Source organism: Lepidothrix coronata, unplaced genomic scaffold (assembly GCF_001604755.1).
Source record: "Lepidothrix coronata isolate B3197 unplaced genomic scaffold, Lepidothrix_coronata-1.0 Scaffold4, whole genome shotgun sequence".
NCBI lineage: Eukaryota > Metazoa > Chordata > Aves > Passeriformes > Pipridae > Lepidothrix > Lepidothrix coronata.
Genome location: NW_016690184.1, coordinates 2,673,576 through 2,698,728, shown reverse-complemented (window position 1 = coordinate 2,698,728; position 25,153 = coordinate 2,673,576). Strand labels below are relative to the sequence as shown.

Genomic DNA, 25,153 nt, shown 5'->3' with positions numbered 1-25,153 from the left:
GTTTTGTGGGTTAAGACCAATTGTTTGTTTGTATGATTGTACTTACTGTATTATTTTAATAAATTGTTATTCTGACTTTATAATCTCTCCTTTGAGTTGGGTTCATTACCCCTGCTGGTTAACTCTTAAACCAGCACAGAAGGTCCCTTCCAATGCAAACTGTTCAATGATTCTATAATTCTGTGAAAACAGTTTGAAACTGTGACACCTTTTAGGTACTATATTAAGGGCATGAGATCATATTTTGAATATGACTGCCATGGTAAAAGAAATCCAGCATGATACATTTTCTGGTGAGGTAAGAGATGTAAGCTTAAAAGTTTTGGTATAAGTTCATTATAAGAAATATATTTCATTAAAGAAGTGCAAGGTGCTATATTCCAAACAAACAAGAGACTAGAGGTACCTGGGAATGTGTGTTATATTTTTATATCATGGATTAATAATGACTTTTATTCCTCGTTCACATACATAAGAGAAAGTAATAGTGCTTGTTTCCTTTTCTTGGGCAGATGAGAATTAGATTCAAATAATACTGAATATATTCAAAGTGGGATACCTTCATATTTGAATTTCTAAATAATTCATTTATGTATAGATATACATAATTAGACCATATTGCTTTAGAAACTCACAAAACCTATCTGAACTGTACAGAGAAATGGTTACTTCGCAGTGTAAATCAGTAACCAGCTGAAAGCAAAACAGACAAAACCAAAAAATTTGGGAAGCAAAATGCACTTTTTCATACTCCATAGTTTTTAAGTTGCTATACTTTTATGTTCCTATTCTGCCCTTATTGCTGCTACTTGAGATGCTATTGTTTCTAGAGAAAATCTAATAAGGCCTGTAAATCTCACTTTTCTAATGGTTGAAATAACAGCCTTGAAAGACTTCTCATATAAGCAAATATACAGCATTCAAGATTTACTTTTTTTTTCTGTAAGCTAAAACTATTGACCTGTAAGAGCTGAAAAAGCATGATCATAGACTGCAGTTTACAATATAAAGGTCTGAAGGTATGCTTCCCAGAACTGGAAGATTTTTTTCTAAGGTCTACCAAAAAGAACTGACTGACAATAGTGAGTTGTCACTGGTTCTTTGAGTATGGGAGAAAAAAAAAATCACTTACAAACATCTCTTCCTTCCTAGCTAATCTCAGGAACTGGTACAACAAATGGGAAGTGCTTAGCGACATTTCAGAAGTGGACGAGCTGTCATTTATACCATGCCTTAAGCAGAGATGGGCCTCTGGTGGTCTAGTGGTTAGGGTGCAGGACTCTCACCGCTGTGACCCGGGTTCGATTCCCAGCCCCCCGGGCAGATGGAGCTCATTAGCCCTGTAAGGCAATCCATCTAAGAGAAGGTCACTCTAAACAAACCTACGTCCTGGGGACCTCACTGCCACTGTCCAAGTTTCACTCGGCCCCGGCAGATGAACCTCAGGATTAAAGGGTGGGCTCAGTTCAGCGCACGCTGTGTCTCACCTAAAAAATCCACTGCGCAGGCTCGAAGGGTTAATGACCTTTCCCAAATCTTCGCTCGCGAAGACTGGCCATTATAAGCAGAGATGGCTCTTGCCAGCACTTCCCAAGCTTCCAGGTGTCTTGTCAGGACACCACTGTTCAAATTGTGGCCTGCCTGAGAGGGGTTTCTGTCCCTGATGTTACAGCTGCTCATTGCACAGAACATTGCAACTTTACTGGGAATTGGTTTTTTTAATTTTATTAGGAATGACCCTTTTTTGTTTTCAGATAGTTTTTGGCAAAAGCCTGTTACTTTTCCACCCTTTGTTTCAAACGGAGCAGCAAAAAGTGTTACGGTGGCTTCCATATTACTATTCTTTCTAATGATTGTGAATTCATTAGCAACCATTGTGACACAATCTACACGTTTCTTTTCCTGTAAAAGGGCATTAGTAGACCATTAGTGCACAGGATCATATAAAATAAGATAGTTTTAATGGACCATGAAATGATCTTAAGTGGTAATCAGAAAAGAGGGGGTGAAATGCTTATTTCCAAATTGTCTTTTATCAAGTACAGAAAGGAAAAGGTGAAACACGAGGCTCTCCTATTTCTTTATGTATGTGTATGGTTCTCAAAACTGACATACTTCAGCTACTCTGCACAGGTGTGTGTCTTCTTTCCAAAATGGATCTTCCCTACAGCTCTGCTGTCCCTTCTGAATACAACTTACATCAAAAAAGTACTTGGAAAACTACTGCTAGAGAATTTTGTAGAAACGGAGCAGACAATCTTAGTACATCAAATCATGATGTCATTACAAGATCATTTGTACTAAAAGGACAAACAGTAGACTGAAGCACAAGTATAAGAGGCCTGAACATTAATGTACATCAGTGTGTATACTTCTAATAAAACATTTCTGTAATTAAGCTTAATATAGATAACATAAAATGTAAATTAAGCCAATTTGAAAAAAAGGTTATTTGCATCATATAAGTGACTAAGTATGAAGGAAAGATGAACATATGCATATACATTTTAAATATCAGGAAAAAATCCAGTAGTACTAACGTGCAAAGGCAGTCTTGGCTGTCTGCTTTTATCCTTACATGCAGTATGGTTATGATTCTGAAATAGTTTAATTCATACCGTATTTATGAAATTTCTTACCTCAAAGTGGGCAAAATGAGTTCTAAATTTTTGTATAGCACTGCTCCAAGTACAAATACAGTTGATTCATCTAGTTCTGAAAAGAGTAAGGAAAAAAGATTTTAAAACTCTCCCAAGCTTTCATCATCATAGAGAACTGTGAATACCATTTATCTCTGTAATATGAGTTTTATTTTAAATAAACCAGCATAATTTTGAATTATATCCTGAAAGCCTCTCATAAAGATGTAGCATTGCCAGGAACGTATCAAAAGATTTAAACCATTGAAAATCACATTTTCAAAAAATCCATCATTGTATACCAACATCCATGCTAGTTCATTTACCTTTATAATTAAGTATTCTCCAAGAATGTCTTTAATGTCTAGTGAATTCTCTGATGTTAGAGATCTGTACTGCAAGGTATTTGCAAATTGTACCTGAAGTTAGAGTAATTTGCCTGCTGAGCATCCTTTGGTAAGAGCTGAATTGGAATGACTCAGTCTGCTGGAGTGAAGAAGCTTCAAGGGGTTCAGCAGAGCTGCACTTCAGCTCACCTCGTACCACCACAGATCAAATCCTGTGCACAATAACTAAGCAAAGCACTGTCTCTTTGGCGTAGAAAGTAATCTCTAGGATTTCTGTAGCACTTTTTGTTCAATGTGCTGAAATAATGCCCCATCATTTCCCCCTAGGATAAACTACGGGTACTGGATTCCTTTTGAAGATGGAAAAAATAACCACTCCTATGAGTGGTTATGAGACAAAGTGGTCCTATGAGACAAAGATTCTGAGTCTCCTTGCTAAAGCTAACAAAAAAATCAACATGCTGATATGCTACTTTACCTGTTGACATAGGAGTGAAGATATTTTTTGGAATGACAACCCTGTCTTCTGAGTTTCGTGCCCAATCAACCATTCCTTTTCTTCCTTTCATGGGGAAATTGATGTCGGTTAAAACAGATGCAGCAGGAAGCTTCTGAATGCTAGCCACTAGTAAGAGAAATCATAAAATTGGGTTTCATATGTTAAAGCATCATACAATGTCAACAGTACAAGAATAACAAAAGTTTTTAATGATACATTTCAAGTAAAGCAGGAATTCATAGGACATTAACTGGTACAGAAAGCATAATCTTCTGTTTATTATGCAGTTCTACCATGGATTAGTTGTGTGGTATCGATTATATCATTTGTCAGCTAGATTCTGATTAAGTTTCTTAACAGGGATTATTGAATGTACTGGCTTATATCCTGAAATTCACACATAAGGACATTGTCGTGTCTTCAGAACAAATTCTAAAATCATCAAATGTGACAATGAAAGGAAGAGGATGCTGCAAATTGCTTTGGGAAACATAACTGCTAGGTGCTTGCTAATGAAGCAATTACAGAACTTTCGTCCTCTATACAGGCACAATTTCAAGATAGATACATTAAGGAGATTCACATATTAAAAGACCTCATTGTTTGCACACAATAGACAGTAATGCAGTATAACACTTGATTTCTTTTCCTTGAAAGAATAATCTCCATTCTGAATTCTTAATTATATTTTTCCATCAAAAACCCTAACTTCCAGTTTAGAATTCTGTTTGCTCATTTTCATTTTCTCCCCATTTCCTAACTCAGCTATGATCTGGAAATCAGTTTCAGCTTTGCTGTGAAATCTCAGCACAGCTCCATGGCAACACTGTCCGTGTCTAGTAAGACTCAAACTACTTTTAAGGAACTGACAGGGCTGCAAGCATTTATGTATACTCAGAGAGATGACAAACAACACATTTGGAACACTAGCTCCATTCTTAATGTAAGCCATGTTGATAGCCATTTCCTGCCCAATGCACTCCCCGATCAATTTATGAAGAGGCTAATGCAATTGGAAGAGTTTGGACATCAGGACTATAGTTTGATGTGCATAATGATTTCACTGCAAGGATTCTGAAAGGGGGTTTACATAAAGACAATGGGGGACAACTGTAAAACAATCAGAACATCAAAAATAAAGTAGAAAACCATTAGGTGTCTCATCAGTGGATTTTACTTGAAAGAAAACTGTAATACCAGTCCAAGAGAAGAGGAAAATTAAGAGGGCAACAATATTAACTTCACAAATGTATTCCTCGATAACCGATTCTTATTTTCAAATTAGACTGTTATGTATTACAGAATCACATTAACGAGGTGGTACTTGAAGTTGTTTCAGGCTTTCTATTATAAAACTATCATCAGGGCTTTATAGTGCTAGTTACAATCCCTCTAGGCTGCAACTGACCAATACATTCCCAGCCCTAAAGGGATGCTTAGTCTTATGAATTTTCAGGTGGTGTGTGGAGGGAATAGACTTCAGGTGTTTCAGAATTACTGGGGCATAAAATAGACTGCGTGTTTTCATATGCAATCAATAGTTATACAGAATATATTAGCACTGTAAAAATGGATTTTCCCCCATAGTTCTTAAAATCTAAAAAGAATTTTGTTTTATTTTCCACATAAATAAAATTAAACCAACAGTTATTTAGTTTTCAAAATTAAATACAGCCTGTATAAGAAAATAGTGGGTTTTGGTTTTTTTTTTACTTGCACAGTATTTATCTGTGCATATACCTATCTATGTATCTAATTAGCTAGTAGAGCCTTAATATTTCATCTACCTTTTGGATGACAGTTCCCTTTATTGAAATAGGAAATCAATGTTATTCAATGAAATTCACTCTGCAATACAGAAAACCACTTTAGGACTGGATAAATGGTGAGGGTCTACGATAATATTCTCTGTACTCTCTCTCTCTCTGTATGTTAAATAGGGCCATTTATCATGGTACCTAAATACTACTTAGAACCAAGAACTCCAAAATACTTGTTAATGTTTAGGTGGTAAATAACAAAACCAGAACATAAAGCCTAAACATTTGACTTATGGCTGGGCAGTCTCAGGTTCATGGTTAGACTCAATGATCTTGAAGCTCTTTTCTAACCTAAATGCTTCTATGATTCTATATATTCCCATTCATGGTTCAGACAAGTGGGCTTTTTTCTACTCACAATCAAACAAAAGTGTCTGTACTTAATTTAACAGAAGATGCAATCTTAACATCCTGGAGATTTTGCATAGACAGATTACACTGTATAAACCAGTAATTGAAACAGATTTGCCAAAGTGCTTGTTCCATGTCTTTCAAAGTTTGCGTCCTACAGATCCACACAGATTATTAGATCCTTCTTTAGCCACTTTGCCGAATGATTCCATGAGGATGTGCCTAACACGGCTCTGATGCTTTAAGGTGTAAGATAATTTGCTAGAATTTGACTGGAAGAAACTTTCTCAGTCCATCAACACGATCAGATGGATACATGAAACAATTCCCACCTCTTCGGTGCCACTGTGAACTGCATTTTATATTTTTATATTTTAGGAAAGCTAATATTCTTATTCAATATTAGTCTACAACTCATTCCAGTGAAACTTCAGAGCATGATCAGCAGTATTTCCATTGGGAAGTGAGGTTCTCTAACTTGGTTTTAATCTGCAGCATAAAATAATTGCTTATTGCGAGCACGAAAATCAACAGACTTTTTAGAGGGAAATGTATATTATTTATGTGCTGGATCATTCATACATTAAAAACTCAAATGCGAGTTTCTTATTCATAGATAATATGACATGTTATTCAGTTTGTACTTCATTGTTATTTTTTTATTGTAGTAGAAAACAATGCTTCAAATACTGGAACCCAAATGATTCAGTTCTGCCACTGCCACACAAGCACTATGTCTTCTCATATGAAAAAACAAAGGTTTCTCATAAGATTTTTTTTATTATTTTAAATTTCCATACCAAAACATTATGTTCTGAATTTGTGAGATGGAACACTGGCAAACAAGTCCACTTACAGGCATTGTATTTTTGCTTGTTTATACATACATACATAATCTGACCAGTGGATGTTTAAGATTGAATGGAGGCAGCGTTGATGGAAGCGTTCTAGGAGACGTAGGTGGTGGTGGTAGATGACCCATGATTCGGAACCATATAAGAGAGTAGACAACACTATGGCTTTGTAAACACTGATCTTGGTGCTTTTCTTCAAGTGTTTATTACGCCATACTCTTTTGTGGAGTTTTCCAAAAGCACTGGCCATGTTGCTGAGAACACAGCTGCGATGGGCAGGGCACGTCTCAAGGATGAAGGACCACCGCCTCCCTAAGATCCTGCTCTATGGTGAACTTGCCACTGGCTGCCGCATGAGAGGAGCCCCGAAGAAAAGATACAAGGACTCCCTGAAACAACATCTCAGCCTTGGCCATATTGATCACCACAACTGGTCTACTCTGGCCTCAGATCGGGAGGCCTGGAGACACACCATCTATAACGCAGCTGTCTCCTTCGAGAACACACACAGGATCACTCTCGAGGAAAAAAGAAAGAACCGTGTATTGCAGAATACACTATCTAAGGAATCTTTCTGTTGTGCCTTTTGCAATCGGATTTGTCTGTCACGTATTGGCCTCATAAGCCACCAGCGTGCCTGTAGCAAATGTGGATAGAGCCTTCCCAAATCTTCGTTCGCGAAGCCTAGCCATGACATACATACAAGCTGTATTATACTGGAAAAACAGTCAAAGAGAATATTAATAACAATAAGAATGTAAATTGGGGGGACAAAGATGAAAAGCAGAATAAAAAAGAAAAACTAAAATGAAAATGATCTTAGCAGAAGCCGAAAAAATCTTCACATGTCATGTTAAATTACGGAACTCTAAAAATTCTCATATACACCATATACAAAACATACGGCATATCTTACTGCCTCAGACAAAACCATATTTGAGTTATTGCTGTAATACCTTATTCTGTTCTAATCTGATTACATTTTCCTGGACTTTTTATGCTGAAGACATCATACTGATAAGTAACCATTCTTGCAGTTTGCACATACACTGCTGTAGACACAATTAACCAAAACTCTTCCAATATGGAAAATTCTCTTTTTTTATTTATTTGTATTATTGCAATTCCTATGATATTCCAGGCATCAGTGAAAAAAATAAATTGTTGAGGAATACATTTTCGGCCCAGTTCTCTTCAACATCGTCATAAATTACTTGGACATGGGACTCAAAGGAATACTGAGCAAGTTTGAAGATGACACAAAACTGGGAGGAGCTATTGACTCCCTCAAGAGCAGAGAGGCCCTGCAGAGAGACCTCGACAAATTAGAGAGATGGGCAATCACCAACCATAAGAAGTTCAACAGGGGAAGTGCTGGATTCTGCAGCTGCTTATGTTCATAGACCAGGAAATGAGAGGCTGGAGAGAAGTGCTGTGGAAAGGGTCCTGGTTGACGGCAAGTTGAATATGAGTCAGCAGTGCCCTGGCAGCCAGGAGGGGCCATCAGGCAAAGCATCGCCAGCTTTGCCCCCGGGGAGGGGATTGTCCCGCTCTACTCTGCACTGTTGCAGCCTCACCTTGAATATTATGTGCAGTTTCAGGAACCACAACGTAAGAAAGATATTAAGCTCTTAGAGAGTGTCCAAAGGAGGGCAATGAAGATGGTGAAGGACCTTGAGGGGAAACCGTATGAAGAATGGCTGAGGTCACTCAGCTTGTTTAGCCTGGAGTAGACGGGACTGAGGGGAGAACCTCACTGTGGTCTTCAACATCTTCATGAGGAGAAGTGGAGGGGCAAGTAGTGATCTCTTCACTCTTGTGACCAGTGACAGGACTTGAGGAAAAGCTCCAGTGTGAGCTGCATGTTGAGACGAGAAGATTCTTCGAGCATTTTTTTGATGCATTTTAGTATAAATTACAAGACAGTGGTTCAATTGCACATAAGAACACATATATTTGATGATTCCATAACAATTATTGATTCAGAAAAATGTAAGTAGTCTAATCTAATCAATTTAGTGATTCCTTTGAGTCCTAATGGATTAATTTTTAATATCCTTTACCAATACATCTCTTTTTGCCTTTATTTAATTTTCATGCTGCAGTTGCAGACAACCTGTTCGATATTGCTCTACTGAAAATTTCAGAATTGGCAAATACCAACTGTTTTTACTTACTGAATAATATAAAGTATCTTTTGAACTGATTAATGCCAAACTGATAGGAATAGAGAATTTTCCATCACTATCTAAGTGAGCTGACTACACACAGTAATATGTGAATGGTATTTCAGCAGTTTATTTGAAACAGCATAAAAGTGGTTAATAATTTCTCAATAAAACTCTGACCGAAAATATGTAGTTCTTGTAGATCATGGCCTAGAAAAGAAATGCTGAAATGTATTGTCTTGATCCCTATAATCTTGAGTGAGTTACAAGCTGCCTAATGCAACGTCTAGTAGCTCTCTGACTGATCTGGGTTGCTAAACAACAAAAGATGAAGCAACCAAACAAGTGGCATGAATCATTGTCCCTTTCTCTTTAGTATTCATCCATTAGCCTCCTGTGTTCAACAAAACCAGTAACATTTCAGAATTAGCCCCTTGAATAATATTAATCACTTTGAACAGGAAATTAGATTCACTGGAAGGCATGACAGAAAAACAACTGCATGTTTGCTCATCGACTAAATGCAACTTCAGCTCTCACATAAGAAGTTTAGGTTTTAAAATTACAACATAAGCCAAATTAAACAGTTGATTCCTATCCTTATCAAACGCTGAACCGAAATCTTTACAAAAGATGCTCAAAGAGTCTGAATTCTGTAGCATTCATGTATTTACAAAAGAGGATCATGGATCATAGAATATCTTGAGTTGAAAGGGACCCACAAGGATCATAGAATCATAGAATGGTCTGGGTTGGAAGGGACCTTAAAGATCATCTAGTTCCAACTCCACCGCCATGGGCAGGGACACTTTTCACTAGACCAGGTTGCACAGAGTTCCATCCAACCTGACCTTGAATACTTCCAGGGATGGGGTATCCACAGCTTCTCTGGGCAACCTGTGCCAGTGCCTCACCACCCTCACAGTAAAAAATTTTTTCTTAATATCTAATCTAATCTAATCTTTTAGTTTGAAGCCATTCCCCCTTGTCCTGTCACTACATGCTCTTGTAAATAGTCTCTCTATCTTTCTTGTAGGCTCCCTTCAGGTACTGGAAGGCTGCAATTAGGTCATCCTGGAGCCTTCTACAGGCTGAAGAAGCCCAATTCTGTCAGCCTTTCCTCATAGAAGCGGTGTTCCATCACTCTAATCAACTTGGTGGTCTCCTCTGGACTCACAGGAAGGTCGATGTCCTTCCTGTGCTGGGGATCCCAGAGCAGGATGCAGGATTCCAGGTGGAGTCTCACCAGAGCAGAGGGGCAGAATCACCACCCTCGACCTGCTGGCCACACTGCTTTTGATGCAGCCCAGGATACAATTGACTTTCTGGGCTGCAAGTGCACATTGCTGGTTCAGATCCAGCCTCTCATCCAGAAGCAGCTCCAAGTGCTTCTCAGCAGGGGTGCTCTTAATCTGTTTATCCCCCAGCCTGTATCGATACTGGGGATTGCCCTGACCCGCATCTGTCCCCTTGCACTTAGTCTTCTTAAACTGTATGAGATTCCCATGGACCCACTTGTTGAGCTTGTCCAGGTCCTTCTAGGTGGCATCCCGTTCTTCAAATGTGTCAAGTGCACCACTCAGCTTAGTGTCATTTGCAAATTTGCTGAAGGTGCACTGGATCCCTTCATCTATGTAATGAAGGTATTAAATAACAATGGTCCCAGTAGCAACCCCTGAGGGACACTGCTTGTCAGTGATGTTTGTTGGGACTCTGAGCCATTGACCACTATGCTCTGGGTGTGATGGTCCAGTCCAACTTTTTTATCCATCTAACAATCCACTCAATCCATCTCTCTTCAATTTAGAGAAAAGGATGCAGTGGGGGACCATTTCAAAGGCTTTACAAAAGTCCAGATAAATGACACCTGTAGCCCTTCCCTTATCCACTGATGTAGTCACTCCATCAAAGAAGGACAATAGATTGGTGAGGCAGGACTTTCCCTTGGTGAAGCTGTGCTGGCTGTCTCAAATCCCCTCTCTGTCCTCCACATGCTCTAACATAGCTTCTAGGAGGATCTGTTCCACAATCTTCCCAGACACAGAGGTGAGGCTGATTGGTCAGTAGTTCCCAGGATAAATCATCCAGTCCAACTCTTGGCCCTGCACAGGACAGCCCCCAGAGTCACACCATATGCCTGAAAGCATTGTCCAAACACTTGCTGAACTCTGTCAGGCTTGGTGCTATGAAGCCCATTCCAGTGCCCAATCACCCTCTGAGTGAAGAATCTTTTCTAAACCAACCTAAACCCCATCCATACAGCTTCATGCCATTTCCTCCACTTTTGTCACTGGTCACCAGAGAGACAAGTTCAGTGCGTGGCCCCTCCACTTCCCCTCATGGAGGAAGTTGTAGACCTGGTCTACAGGTTGCTACTGAGGTCTCCGGTTGCAATACCAGTTCTGACTCTCCTTTCTCTTAAGTGATAACATTCTGGGTTTGTTGTGCTTTATAGTACAGTAACTATATTGATATCTAATTTGCAATAACTTAAGATACAGATGAATGGGAATCAATTATTTTAGAAAGGCATCAGTATTTTGACTGAATTGGAAAACCCGATACAGGTATCTTCAGCATAGGATGCCAACTTCTGCTTAACCCTTCCTGTCAGAGCAAGAAAGCAGAACTCTGAATTTGATTGCATTCCAGTTACAGACAACAGAGAATGACTGTGTATATTAGCATCAGTTGCTCTTTTTCTATCCTATTTTGATTTGTCCATTGACAGCATGCTAGGTATATATTATTCAGCATTTAGTAAACTTGAGTTCTTCACATAATAGGTTTTGAATATTGACACAGTGGATGTTATACTGCCCTTCTGGGACAGCTCCTGCTAAATTAATTTCTGGGTAAAATAGAACTGCCATTGTCACACATGTTCTGAACAAAGAATCTGAAAGGATTTTTGTGTTAAAATTCAGAATACTGAGTATCTCTGCAAATATCTCTGTTAAGAATATTCAATTAGAACAATATTTATACATTTTAGAATTATTCTTTTGATCTGAAATGTAGAACCCTTGTTTTTTGTAGAATAAATAAGCTTGCTTAAGTCAGCCCATGTTGGATACATGGGGAACAAACTCTTGTCTGGACCATCAACAAAGAGCCAGATGGACATACTGAAGATGATATTCATAACATATTTGCTCTATCCACTTAAACTCCATAATTTTAAAGAGAATCTGCAACAAACACAGGTGAAACCCCCATTTAAAGGAGATTGATTTGTGGATCTCTGGATTTGCTACAGAACTCTGCATGTAAGCATGCTTGATGATCTCCTTTAAAACCCTTTCTTCAGTACAAAAATAAACCCACCTTTTACCACCTATAAGATTATGTATAACAGAAGGACTGTGGTGAATTGGCATCCTCTTATATGAACATAAGAAAACCAGGGTAATTTTCCTTCTCTAAATAATACTCCTGAAATCTTCTTGCAGTGAACCAACATCAAACTACAGTCAGAAAAATGCTCCTATGAAATTATATCTTAACAGAACTTCAAATATTAGTTCTAATGATAGTCTAATGACTATCAACACAGAAATGATAACTTCTTAAATTAGAACCCACTGCTCCAGGGGCAGGCAAGAAAGGGATGTCCCTAGATGGCTGCTGTGCACTTGCATCCCTGAAGCTTCAGCCCAAAGCAGCTACTGTCTCACTATTCAAGCTTTGGGCAACAAAACACAGTACCAACAGAGGCTAAAGCAGAAGTAGATATTTCACAGGTATTTTCACTAATCAGGCATGAACTTTGCATGAGTCCTTCCTTTGGTGTCAAACACACTGTGCCTTAAATAGGCTCATCATTTGAAGGTTAAGAATAATGCTTTAGGTTAATCAAGAAGCTACTTTAACAGTGATCTCTGAGTATCTCCCTTCTGTTGTCCGTAGACAATGTAGTGTGGAAGAGAGTTACCCATTACCATTTTTGTTGTAAAATAATACATATGCAGTCTCATAAGTGATTTCTGATTGCACATTTGTTATGATAACTAACCTAGATTAATAAAATTAAAATAGATAAATTTATTTTTAATTCCTCTTTTACCAAACCTCTCCTTGCTCCAGGTATGGAAATACAATTTAATAATTAAAATTAAAAGTTTAAACAATAATTAAACATTAAAAATTGTTTTTACAGACAATAAAAACTTTCTTTAAAAATAATTATGGAAAATATAACTTTGATTTCCTGAGAAAGAGTTAGTATATAGAAATAGCTATATTTTCATAGAATTTGTACATATTCCAGATGCTACTTCTGCAGGTGCTCCTAGGGGAAAAATTAAAATCTTAGCATTTTTATAATTTTTAATCATTGTTACTATATACTAACTAGTAATGCACATTCTATATTTAATATGGCTATTGGAAGCTGCTAAATGTGGAACATAAAAAACAAAATCAATTTGCTAATCTGTCACAAGTCTGAAGAGAACCCAACTGAACTACTGAAAATGTAAACAATTTTTTATGAGCAGTCAGAAGAAAATGTATTCTCATGATAAATGGAATGCTTCCTGAAATGTGTGATTATTTAGAAAAATGCTTTAAACACATGGTAGGAAGCTGTACGTCATTAACTAGAAGAAAACTCCATCTTCTAGGCATTATTTTGAAGAAGATAAAGATATGAGCAGCCAAATTGACTGAGAGCCACATCAAAGGTACTCTGTGTTTCTCAAGGAACTTTATTTTTTTCCATTCTTCTTAGTATCACTGTGCATTCATGCTACTAAAACTAGGGTCTCCAGCAGCAACTCTTGCCTTGTCATAAAAAACTTCTTAAGGAAAAGAAAGACTCAGCATCAAGAAAGACAGAAAATGGAGAATGGTGCAGGACACAGAATGATTTGGCATTTCAGTGAATGAGTTTTAATTTACACACAACGTTGAAAACCATGGTAATACTGAGTGGGCAAGGTCACCTGCAACACCATTTTAGATTGACTGTGCAGGGAAGGTGTAGAAACCAAGCATTTTTTAGTCACCAAGGTGACTTGAAAAAGTGTCTCTGTTGATGATTCTAGCTGATAATGAGAGCAAAGAGAGTGAAACCGAAGGTAATATTAAGGTACTGAGCTCAGGTGGGAATGATGATTAAGCTGTCAGAGAAAGGAAGAAAGAAGAAAAGCTGAGAATGAGACATCATTTATATGTTTATTTATCAAGTTTACTGATGATTAGATACCCACTAAAAACTATTAAAAAGATAGAGAGGGGATTTGACAGAGGACAAGAGATCAGTAAGGAGTCAAACAGATATAAAAATCATTAGCAGGGAATTGATAAAAATATTCTGTGGACATTACATTGCTTGGGGAGATGAAGAGCAGAGGTAGGATGATTGCTTCCCAGAAGCAGTAAACAGAAGTGAAGAAAAGATGGCTATTCTCTGTCTTACCTCTAGGGAAATGACAACTAAACCTATCATTCACAGATCTCTAAAGATGTGAACCAAGTTATGCAGGATATTGAAAGATGATATAAGAAGTAAATTCTCAGACATGGAGATAGAAGATGTGATGTAGAAAAGCCACACACAGAGGAAACAAAATAAAACCGTGGAATCAATATATGTTTTTAATCACAGCTTTTTGCAGCAGACTAGAAACAGATCTCTACTGTATTTTATTGTTGAATAGCTTTTTCATAATCATAAAAAATGGCATTGTGAAGAACTTTCAGATAACACTGAGAAAACTAAAACTGAAAGAACTGTAAATTACTCTGATATAGAAATGCAGAGATTAATAGTAGGAAAACAGCCAGTCAATCCTAAAAAGTGGAGACTGATTAAAAGCCATATTCTGCAAAACAGTCGATACGGAGGAAATGATTGCAGGTGGCCTTCTTTTTACAGCAATTCACCAGGCATGTACAAATTTCTCCATGTGCCTTTCCAGAAGCTGAAGAAGAAGCCAGTGCTTTCTTTACACTTCAGCTCCATAAAGATTGAGAAATTAGACAGATAAGATCCCCAAAAAGTTCAAGCCTGTAGCTATGTTTACTAACCAGATTGGTCTCCTCATTAAATGCATCTGCAGTTGCTTTCTATTTTAAAACCCAGGCAAGTCAGAGAAAGACTTGCTGGTCTAACATTACTTGTTAGACTACTGAGCTAATGTTTTGATCACTTGAAGTAAGAAGATCTGCATGCAATGAGGTTCGCCTCGGAACACAGGGTACCCATCTGTGGGCATTATAAACCATACCTTTCTTTTCTTGGATGAGAATATCCACTAGGATTCACCATCAAAACCTGAACTATCTAGGAGGAAAGGAAGACCAAACCCCTACTTGAATACTCATTTGACAACAGGTACAATACATAAACCAAGGGTTAAAAAGAAAGGCAGGTTTGCTTAATTCATCCCAGATAACCAAGAGATGTCTCCAATTAGTGTTTTACTAAATTGTTGAGTCTGATAATTTAGAACACAGAAAGAATTCAGTTGTAAGCTTAGCATTTCCTGGTCAGCATCAGACTAATTCTCTAATGGAGATCTAGTATTCTGAGTTTTGTATTCACCACAATGGCCAAGCTGTCAGTGCCAGTGCATCCCTATTAAACACACACATTGCCCCCCTTCTACATTTTAAGCTGCACATGCTTAAAATCTGCTCCTAATTTATGTAATTTTGTAACTTAGATCAAACTATCGTGAAAAGGGTTGTGAGAAGTTGGGCCCCCTGCCCCTTCACTTGGGAGCTGCACTTAAGTTGAATCTACTATGACTGTGCTGGTCATGTATTTTGGCTGTCTTAACCTTGACCTGTGGATTCCACGTTAAGGTCTAGTGACCTATCACTATGGACTTTCCTAAGGACCACTGGACCAGATTCTGACCCTGATGCTTTGATATGATTTCTTAGCTTGACATCAGATCTACCTCATTGCTATGGACTTGTCTGCTGATCTGAAATATTAGCTGGGCCTGGCTACTTTCACAGACCTCCTCTGCTCTTGTTTGGATGCTGTGGGACCTCCCCTTTGCCAGCAAGGCTGCTGTGCATGCCCTGTCATCTCCTGTTTCTCTCACAGAGCAGCTTACTCTTGCTTTTCCCTGAACCCAGCACCTGATAAAGCATATGCTGCAACATCTACACAGTGAATGCCTTCTAGATAGTCTTGAGAAGAGTCACACAGAAAATATGAAACAGAACTGTTAGAAACAAAAATCTCCTGTGTCTCAGTTTCATGTTGAAGCTATGACTCTAACCTTCCTCACGGGAGTTCATAACTAGGTCTTTGTTTTCTGGAGCCATGTCTAATTCATTTTGAATGTTCTCCATGGAATAGATAAACTGGATTAAGATTTGCTTAAGGGATTGTCAAAGGTTGCCCTTGGGCACTGCAAAATATAACTGTCAGGATAATGCACATATGCTTTATTTAGATTGTTTATATCATGCATGGCAGAACAAAACTCAGTACCTCGGTGGGACATATAGACACTATCCAATATAAGTAGTAAGTAATACTAATTAGACGGAGTTTGATTTACTTGTTCACATTGTTCAATTCTAAATTAACTTTAATAACTCCGGAGAAATATCTTAGTGTTATTATGGTCATTTCAATAAAACAACTGCACAATGAGGAGATGCTTTAAAAAAGATTTAACTAGAAAATTGGGCCTATAAAGAATGACAGAGCTTGGTTATTATGAGCTGTTATAACGCAATCACATGAATCACTATGGCATGTGGACCTTGTGCTCAGCTCGTTATCTAATTCTGGTCAACCCATCTCCAGCATCCCCCGCTTCTTCCCTCCCACTCCCCCCAGATGAGAGGCTTTTCATGTTTATTAAAGCTGTGGGAGGAGGAACCAAAAAATATCCAATCAGCTAAGAAAGAAATGGAAACAAACAGTCAACTAGTCAGCTAAGTCAGATGTTATACCATTATTGTCTCCCTTGTCAGAATTCAAGTGCCTTACATGTTCATTCATTTTGAGTGCAGTTGAAAGAGAGAGATGCCTAATTAGAGTTGCTTGTGTTGCCTTCTCAGGGTTTAAAAAAAATCATCTGAATTTTGTACGTATTGCACAGTGAGCTTAAACTGCATTTTAGGAATGTTGGATTCACCCTTGCCTGTGACAAGTATACAAAATGCAAGCACATTATTACTAAGCTCAGTGCCAAAACTAATCATAGAATATGGTGAAAGTATTTAACTCAAGATATAACATAGCATTATACCTGAAGCAGAGAGGCTTCTAATTCTTAAAAAAAAGTCTGTTTGAATTCAGACCTGTCGACCAGATTTTCAGATGCCCTTACAGTACCTTCAGTTTTGGTTTTACATGCAGTAGAGAACTACCACTTTGGACAGCTAATGTGTAGAAAGTACTATGAGGAAGAAAACATCTCTGGTTTTCCTGAGGCATGACAGATGCAGTCAAAAGGAGCCATCATTGTGTCTGGCTCTGCAACACTTGCATTACTAACATGCACACCTGATGTGACTGCTGTCTCTTTGGCACTACATCCTATCTGCAACCTATTTTCTCTTATTGTTATTCCAATACAAATTTTGGGTTTATTGCTATTGTTATTACTTTAATTTCTTGTGCTGTTCATTGCAGTATGAAGTCTCCCAAACTGGAACTATACTGCTTCAGTGAAGTATTCCTTATTTCCTGGAAATATTGCCTGTAGGTAGAAGCTCTATAAAGTTAAAATTTGATTCTAAAATGTGCAATATTCCAGAAAACACAATATACCTATGATGTAAAGTGGAGAGGAAGAATTTGCGCATGTTATTACATTAAAAATCATGGTGAATTATTTTTAAATGGAATATCACAAACATGAAATATGGAAATAAGCAGGGATGGAATTTTGTTTTCTACTGATCAACAGTTTTGGGGACCCAACAACACAATACAATGGCTTCAATGAATTTCCTGTACCTGAAAGTCCTAACACAGAGTGACTGAATGTACATGCCAGAGAAGCTATTAATTTACTGAAAATTTTTGCAAACTCTTTTAAAAATAACCTGTACTTTCATTCTGCAAAATTATTCAGCATGAAGTATTCTACACTTGAGTCTAGTTTTGCTATTACTGCCATGCCATGTTTGGGGTAACTGTAATTATCTCCACAGCTATATCTAGGAGATAACCAGCAAAAAAAAATATTTCTTGCCTTCCAATAGTATTTTTATTATAACCTACAGTCAAGATGGCTTTTCTAGTACAAATCATTCCCTGGAGAGCTGCACAATCAAAACATGCCACTATATATGATCTTTCTTCCCCACCATAACCTGATTATAGTATTGTTACCCAACAAATAGTATTTTACAGGATGCTGGAAAAAAAATTGCTTTTCCCCCCCTTTTTTTCCTCTCTCTGCTCTGTGTAGTTTCTTCAGTGCTACTGTTTTTATAGAATATTTTTTTATGTACTAAATGCATTTTCTGTCTCTAATCCCAAAACATCTAAATGGTGCTTTATTGGAAACCAAACTGACTGCACTCTGGTGGCAAAGTTTCATAACAAAATTTCTAAACTAAACGAAAAAGGAACAATGTATGGTGCCAGTGTATGGATGCTCAGTTATTTCATAATATTTCAAAGCAGTAACTTTTTTCAGAAGCACAGATGTGGTCAGCACAATCTGGACCAACCTTGATATGAAATGTGGCTATTAATTAAATCTTGATGATTTAAAAATTTGTACTCTACTGTTACACTGTTTATTGCAAAGGGACATTTGAATGGCAATGAACCATTTTCAAAAGGTGCTTAATGTCATAATTCCAGAAATGAGACTTTCACTGTGTGTGCTGAAACAACACACTTGTTACACTGCTTGGAGCAAGAAATTAATTGGACGTAGAATAATTTTTTCCCAAAAACTTACACAAACATTCACATCCACGGGAAGGGTTGGAAAGAGGATCCAGGGAACTACAGGTCTGTCAGCTTCACCTCCATGTCAGGTAAGCTCTTGAGTGAGCAGATCCTCTTGAGGGGCAACATGTTGCATGTGTAGGACAACCAGTGGATCAAGGTTTAGGAAAGGCAGGTCCTGCTTGAATGACCCGGTCACCTTCTATGACAAGGTGACTCGCTTAGTGGAAGGGTGAAAGGCTTTGGACATTGTCTACCTTGACTTTAGTAAAGCCTTTGACACAGCAAAGGCCGTCTCCCACAGCATTTTCCTGGAGAAGTTGGCAGCCCATGACTTGGGACAGGTGCACCCTTCACTGGGTTAAAAACTGGCTCTGTGGCCTGGCCCAGAGAGTGGTGGTTACAGCTGATGGCTGGTCACTAGTGGGGTTCCCCAGGGCTCAGCATTGGGCCCAGTTCTGCTTAATGTCTTTATCCATGATCTGGATGCGGGGATCAAGTGCACCTTCCATCAGTTTGCAGATGACACCAAGTTGATGGGAGTGTTGGAAGCTGGAGGGTAGGAAGGGATCTAGACAGGCTGGATCAATGGACCAAGTCCAACTGTATGAGGTTCAACAAGGCCAAGTGCTGGGTCCTGCACTCGGGTCACAATAGCCCCATGTAATGCTACAGGCTTGGGGGAGGAGTGGTTGGAAAGCCTGCCCAGTGGAAAAGGACCTTGGGATGCTGATCAACAGTCAGCTGAACATGAGCCATCAGTGAGCCCAGGTGGCCAAGAAGGCTAGTGGCATCCTGGCCTGTATCAGGAATAGTGTGGCCAGCAGGACGAGGGAGGGCAGTGTTTATCCCTTGTACTTGGCACTGGTGAGGCCACACCTTGAGTCCTGTGTCCAGTTCAAGGCCCCTCACTACAAGAAAGACACTGAGGTGCTGGAGCGTGTCTAGAGAAGGGCGATGAAGCTGGTGAAGGGTCTGGAGCACAAGTCTTATGAGAAGAAGCTGAGGGAACTGGAGTTGTTTAGCCTGGAGCAAAGGAGGCTCAGGGAAGACCTTATCACTCTCTACAACTACCTGAAAGGAGGTTGTAGCAAGGTGGGGGTCATTATTGTCTCTCAAGTAACAAGACAAGAGGAAATGGCCCCAAGTTATGCCAGGAGAGATTTAGATTAGATATTTGGAAAAATTTCTTTACTGAGTGGGTTGTGAAACATTGGAACAGGATGCCTAGGGAGGTGGTGGAGTCTCCATCCCTGGAGTTATTTAAAAGATACGCAGATGTTACACTTAGAGACACAGTTTAGTAGTGAACATAGGGTTGCTGTGTTAATGGTTGGACTCGATGATCTCAGAGGTCTTTTCCAACTTTAATGGTTCTATGATTCTATAAACATTAAAAATAGAATGGATGAGAATTTAGCGTAAGTTATAAAAGAAGTAAAATCAGTAAAGTGAAACAGCTCATTTAAGCCCATTAATAGTCATAAACAACTTTATTATTCAACAGAAGTATATAAGGTTGAAAATTATATACAAGATAGGGTAAGAGGGGGACAGAAGCCCTTAAACAAAACCTGAAAGGATATTTAATAAGCAATTCACTGGGCTTTTTAATAATGATGTACTACATTTATGTTATGCTTATGGAATTTTTATATTATGCTTTCTTTCATTTTTAGCTCTTTCTGTCACAGATTGCATTCATATGGGCCCAAATAATTACACCAAGAACAAAGAAGTCTCACTTGAATAGTAACTTGACCTTGTTTTTCTTACATTATTGGGAAAACTCTAGCCATCAACTACAGAATCATTTCCTCCTCTAGTCCAAACCTCAATATATTATAGAGTGGAGCTGAATTAAAAAAAATTCTACCCATTTAGATACTTCTACTAAATGAAACTATTTCAACGTGAAAGATTAAGATGGCAATATAGACACTAAGTCCTAACATTCCATACCACCAAGAGGTTCAAATGCTGTGAAGAAACAAAATAGTGTTTTGGCAATTTAGTAATTTGTAGCTTGTCAGACAGCCTGTGATAACTGTCCAACACAGCTGGGAGGTACCATAACTTCATTTAAGATTTTTTTAATGGAAAGTTTAGTTTTATTTCAGTGAAACACTAAATAAAAGAAAAAATCTAAAATTAAAAAAACAAAGTGCAGGTTGAACAATCTCACCCAGGTATATAACTAGGAGAGACTTTAAACATCTCTAAAACCACTAACAGTGCAGATTAAAGTGAACATAGAGAATGCTGAGTGACAGGTAAAAATCTGGATCCAGCAACTGGTGTTATCAATAGAAATTATATCCACAGTGAAAAAAAATCCATTAAAAGTGTGCATTTGGCTCACTAGACAGAGACTCCCTCAAACCATGCATTAAAAAGCTCATGAGTGAATATGCTGTTAAAGAATTTAAAGAATAACAAAATTATGAACAGAAGAAAATATTCTAACAAATGCCTACAAGAAAGAAAAATGACCAAATTCCTCTACAGTTACTTGCCTTGTTTTCCAAACTTTAAAAGAAAACTCCTAAATGCATGCTTCATGTACAGCCAAAGAACAAACACATATAGTTAGCAAACTCCATCTAATATCTTGCCATATAAAATGATAAACAGTATTACATAAACACTACAAAATTCTCTGAACTTTGCTGTTGAATACCATTTCCAAGTAGTGCCATATTTCAATGTCTTACCCTATTGATGTGCAGTCTCTATCATTTCAGTTTATGAGAGTTTTGGATATCTATAATTTTAACTTCTGAAAATTATTTCTAAGAACAACCAGAAATGTAAAATAGCCAATGTGATATAAAATCACCAGCCATGTCTTCCAGTAGTGGAACTATTCATCCAAGAAACAGGTATAAGTTCAATTTGGCAAAGTTAAATGACAGTAATTTTGCAGAAATTAACTTTTCTTTTTGCATTGTTGACTGTGAACGGAGACTATTATTTTTCATTGCCTAGATAGTGATGCAATTTTCAAAGCAAAATGAGCATTAAAAACATTCATTCCATGCTTCTGCAATGAACAATCTAAGACACATAATGGCAAAACAAGACATTCCCTTAAATCTTTATGAACATATTGTATCCTCCTGAAGTTAAAATGAGAAAGGAGGGGATAAACTCACTATATTTTTGATAAACATTTCCCTCAGGAACAGGAGAAGTCTTTTGTGTGCAGATGAAGCAGCCTACCTGACTGCCCACCCCTGAAGATCCAACCATCCTGATGACCGTCCCACAGTTTCTTTCCCTTGGGCAGGCCAGTCTCTTTTTATTCCTTTGCTTCAATGGAGATGAAATTTTGGTGCCAATATAGGGACGAAATACGTTTCACCAAAGGGCACAATTTATACATCTATGAACGGGTTTCCAAGTATTTGACTTTGATACCAGCTCACATTCTAGTTGTGCTCCTCTACAACAGGACCAGAGACAGGACGTACTGTACAAGTGACTACACTAATACACTATTTTCCCAGAGGTGTACTTGAAATCTATCTCCTTTCAAAGTACTTGCCTAATGAGTACAGAACACGGCATGAGGCCACGAGATTTTAATAGCAATATATTACAAAAAACGGCACGTAGGTAACCCCGCTAACTATTAACTGATGTAACTGGTGCTAGAAGTGGAACATCTTATATGTTAGAAAAAAATTACACAAAATAACAGTCATTAAAGAAGACCATAAGCACTGAGCCACAGATTCTATGAAAAATCATTCAAGCAGTGAGATCAAATAACTTTTCTACAAGACCATTTCCCAATCTTCCCATATTAATAGAAGATTTACAGAGGAATGCTGCCTATGGCTGACTACATGTCTCAATGTATGTGGAGAGTGAATTTAAACAAAAAAAAAAAAAAGAAAAACATCCACAACAATATGAAGCTATTTAGCACCACTGCATGGTGTTTCAAGCATTTGTGCATGCACCTAGTGCCATTCAAACACTGCAAGCCAGAGAGCTGTACCACACATTTTAAGTGAGGAAAAATTCTTTCTCTCTTCTTTCCACTTTAAAGGAGACTTAGAACAAAAAAAAAAAAAAAAGTATTTTGCAGAGTTCCTTTTGAAATTTTCCAAAGTGGGAAAAAGCTATATGCATCCACAGTAGAACATTCCTCTGATTTATATCACAACTCTTATCAGAGATTCTCTATCTCAGCCTTGAGACAGAGCAGCAAAGGGGGTCCTAAAACACAGCTGAAGTCAAGGGAAAGCAAACTAATGTCATGAAATGGCTGAACTTATAGGTTCAGAAATCACAAGGCACAAAAGATACTTCAAAACTTTCAGACCCTGTTCTTGATTTTGGCACACCTAGTAAATGGATCCTTTGAGATGGTTTGAGCTGGTCTTACTGTCACTCAGCTCTGTTTATAGTTACCATTATACAATCTGATCTTAACAGGATGGCAGAGAAATATGCAGTATCTTTGGTCCATATACTTAACTCCAACTCTCCATATTAAAAAAAAAAAATTACACTTACAGAAACACATTACTCGGAATTACATCTGCATATGTTTACATGGCTTTGAAGCTTGATCTCAACAATATCTTACTGCCAAAATAATTATTTACCATAAAAATACTTTTCTCTGATATTATTAATCCACTAACACTCTAATGAAACCAACTGGATAGAAATATTTCAAGTCAGTTACCTCTATTGTTATGTTATCTTCAGGCTATGCAGTTTGAAAAAGGCAGATCTATACCACTATTTGGAATTGAAATCTACAGTTCTCACCAAGGAAATAATTTCAGCACAGAGGGTCTATTTGTCTAATATTCTAGATAGACATTCCCCTCTATTTTCTCCTTTCGTTTGTTTGGGGGTTTTTGTTTCTTTGTTCTGTGGTGGTGGTTGTTTCTGTTTGATTGATTGATTTTTGGTCTGGGGGGTTGTGTTTTATTGTTTGGTTGGTTGGTTTTGCTTTTTTTCTTTTCCCACCCTCGAAAGACTGGAAAATGAAAAAGAACTCTGGTGGCTGGTATGCCACCTCCTTAGCTCAGTATAAACCATGTTAACTCCACATTCACAATGGAGCTTTGGGTAATAGACCTCTTTCTGACACAGTGTAAGTATCATGTAGAGCTAATAGCTGGCTTTATTCCTATTTTAACTAACTTATAATTTGTGAGTTTTTACTTTAATTCTATTTAATTTTCCTTCTTTCATTTTCAGTAGTTAGTGAGTAACACAACCTTGTAGAAATCATTAAAACTGAGGGGGAACTTTGCTATTTGCTGTAACTTAGCCACACTCTGAAGCAGATCATCTCATCAGATGATGGCTGGGTGCTCTTGTGGTAACTGTCTTTCAGGGACAAAAAATACCAGAATGAATCGTCAGTCTGTTAGAATTGCATCTTGTTAGTGGACTGTGATACTCCTGTTTAAGGGGAGGACTGTATTGTTTGGCATATCTTGACACTATGCTTCACTGAACAGGATTGTTGCTTCTTGGCACTACCTTACTATGAAATGAACTTTCTTGGGTGTGCATTAACTCCATCACTGAATTAATGCAAAGTTACCACCACAGACTCTTAATTTCTATCTCCTTAAGCCTCATTCTACTTGTAAGTTGCTGGAAGTCATTTAAAGATGCAGCTTTATGAGACAAAGGAGTAAATAAACTCAGATATTTATTTTCTCAGGTCAACATTTAAATGCACCTGTTAAAAAACGGTCTGTCATAAAAGTTGATTCCTTTAGAAAACAACAGCTTTTCATTACTCATGTGAAAAACCAGAATGATTCAGAAAGGAGTTTACAGAGGCTGAAATTTAGGAAGGATACAAGCATATCATATATACATACTTAAATATTGCAAAAAGTAATTTCCACAAATTGTTGTAATTGCTTTCTGCTTCTGTTGGAGGCATGCTTTTAAATGATCCTGAAGCCTGAATGTCTGCATGTTTTATAGTCTCCATTTCTTTAGAACCTTTTACTCCACTTAATAAAAGGTAGAGAAGGGAAATAGATTATTCCAGTTTCCTATAGCACCCATTTAAAAATCCTGAATAGTTAATTTATTTAGCTTTACCTTTAAGGTTAATTAATAAATCGTATGCACAAAACGAGCAACACAATTATGAGTATTACTTTGAGTACAGCTACAGAATTAAGTTAGATTTTTATCCACATTTATGAAGATTGTTTGATAAAGATTCATACAGACATTCCCTTGATATTCGTAATTTTAATTCTTAAGTAACTGACAGCCATATTTCATCAGGATCATTGATATGAAGTTTTAGAAAACAGTGAAAAAGCTCTAGTCTTTTATGCACTGTTCACAGCTAAGTTTTCAGGGAATAGGAATCATTTAATAAGCTTATTTGATATTGAGAGAGAAATATAGCTCTCGAGCATTTACTTCAGGCACTAAATCAGATGCTGCGATGAGCTAGATCTTCAAAGCGTGCATGAAGTCTTTCTCCTTTAATCAGTGGAGAAAGCTTGAGTCTTCTGAAAGCCAACATATTGATCTGATCAAGGAATTGCTGAGACTGGAGCAAAGGAAATTATATGAATATATA

General features: G+C 37.7%; 1 protein-coding gene across 10 annotated transcripts in view; it reads right to left on the bottom strand.

Moving 5' to 3' along the window:
• The window catches only part of ADGRB3 (adhesion G protein-coupled receptor B3), a 463,874-nt gene that overhangs the window by 197,710 nt on the left and 241,011 nt on the right, over positions 1–25,153 (bottom strand). For all 10 annotated transcript variants that reach the window (XM_017825573.1, XM_017825611.1, XM_017825640.1 and 7 more), the window contains 2 exons: positions 3,465–3,611; positions 2,640–2,715 (listed from right to left, as the gene is read on the bottom strand). In XM_017825573.1, coding sequence (XP_017681062.1) covers positions 2,640–2,715; positions 3,465–3,611 — 223 coding nt within the window. The remainder of the gene's footprint in view (positions 1–2,639; positions 2,716–3,464; positions 3,612–25,153) is intronic.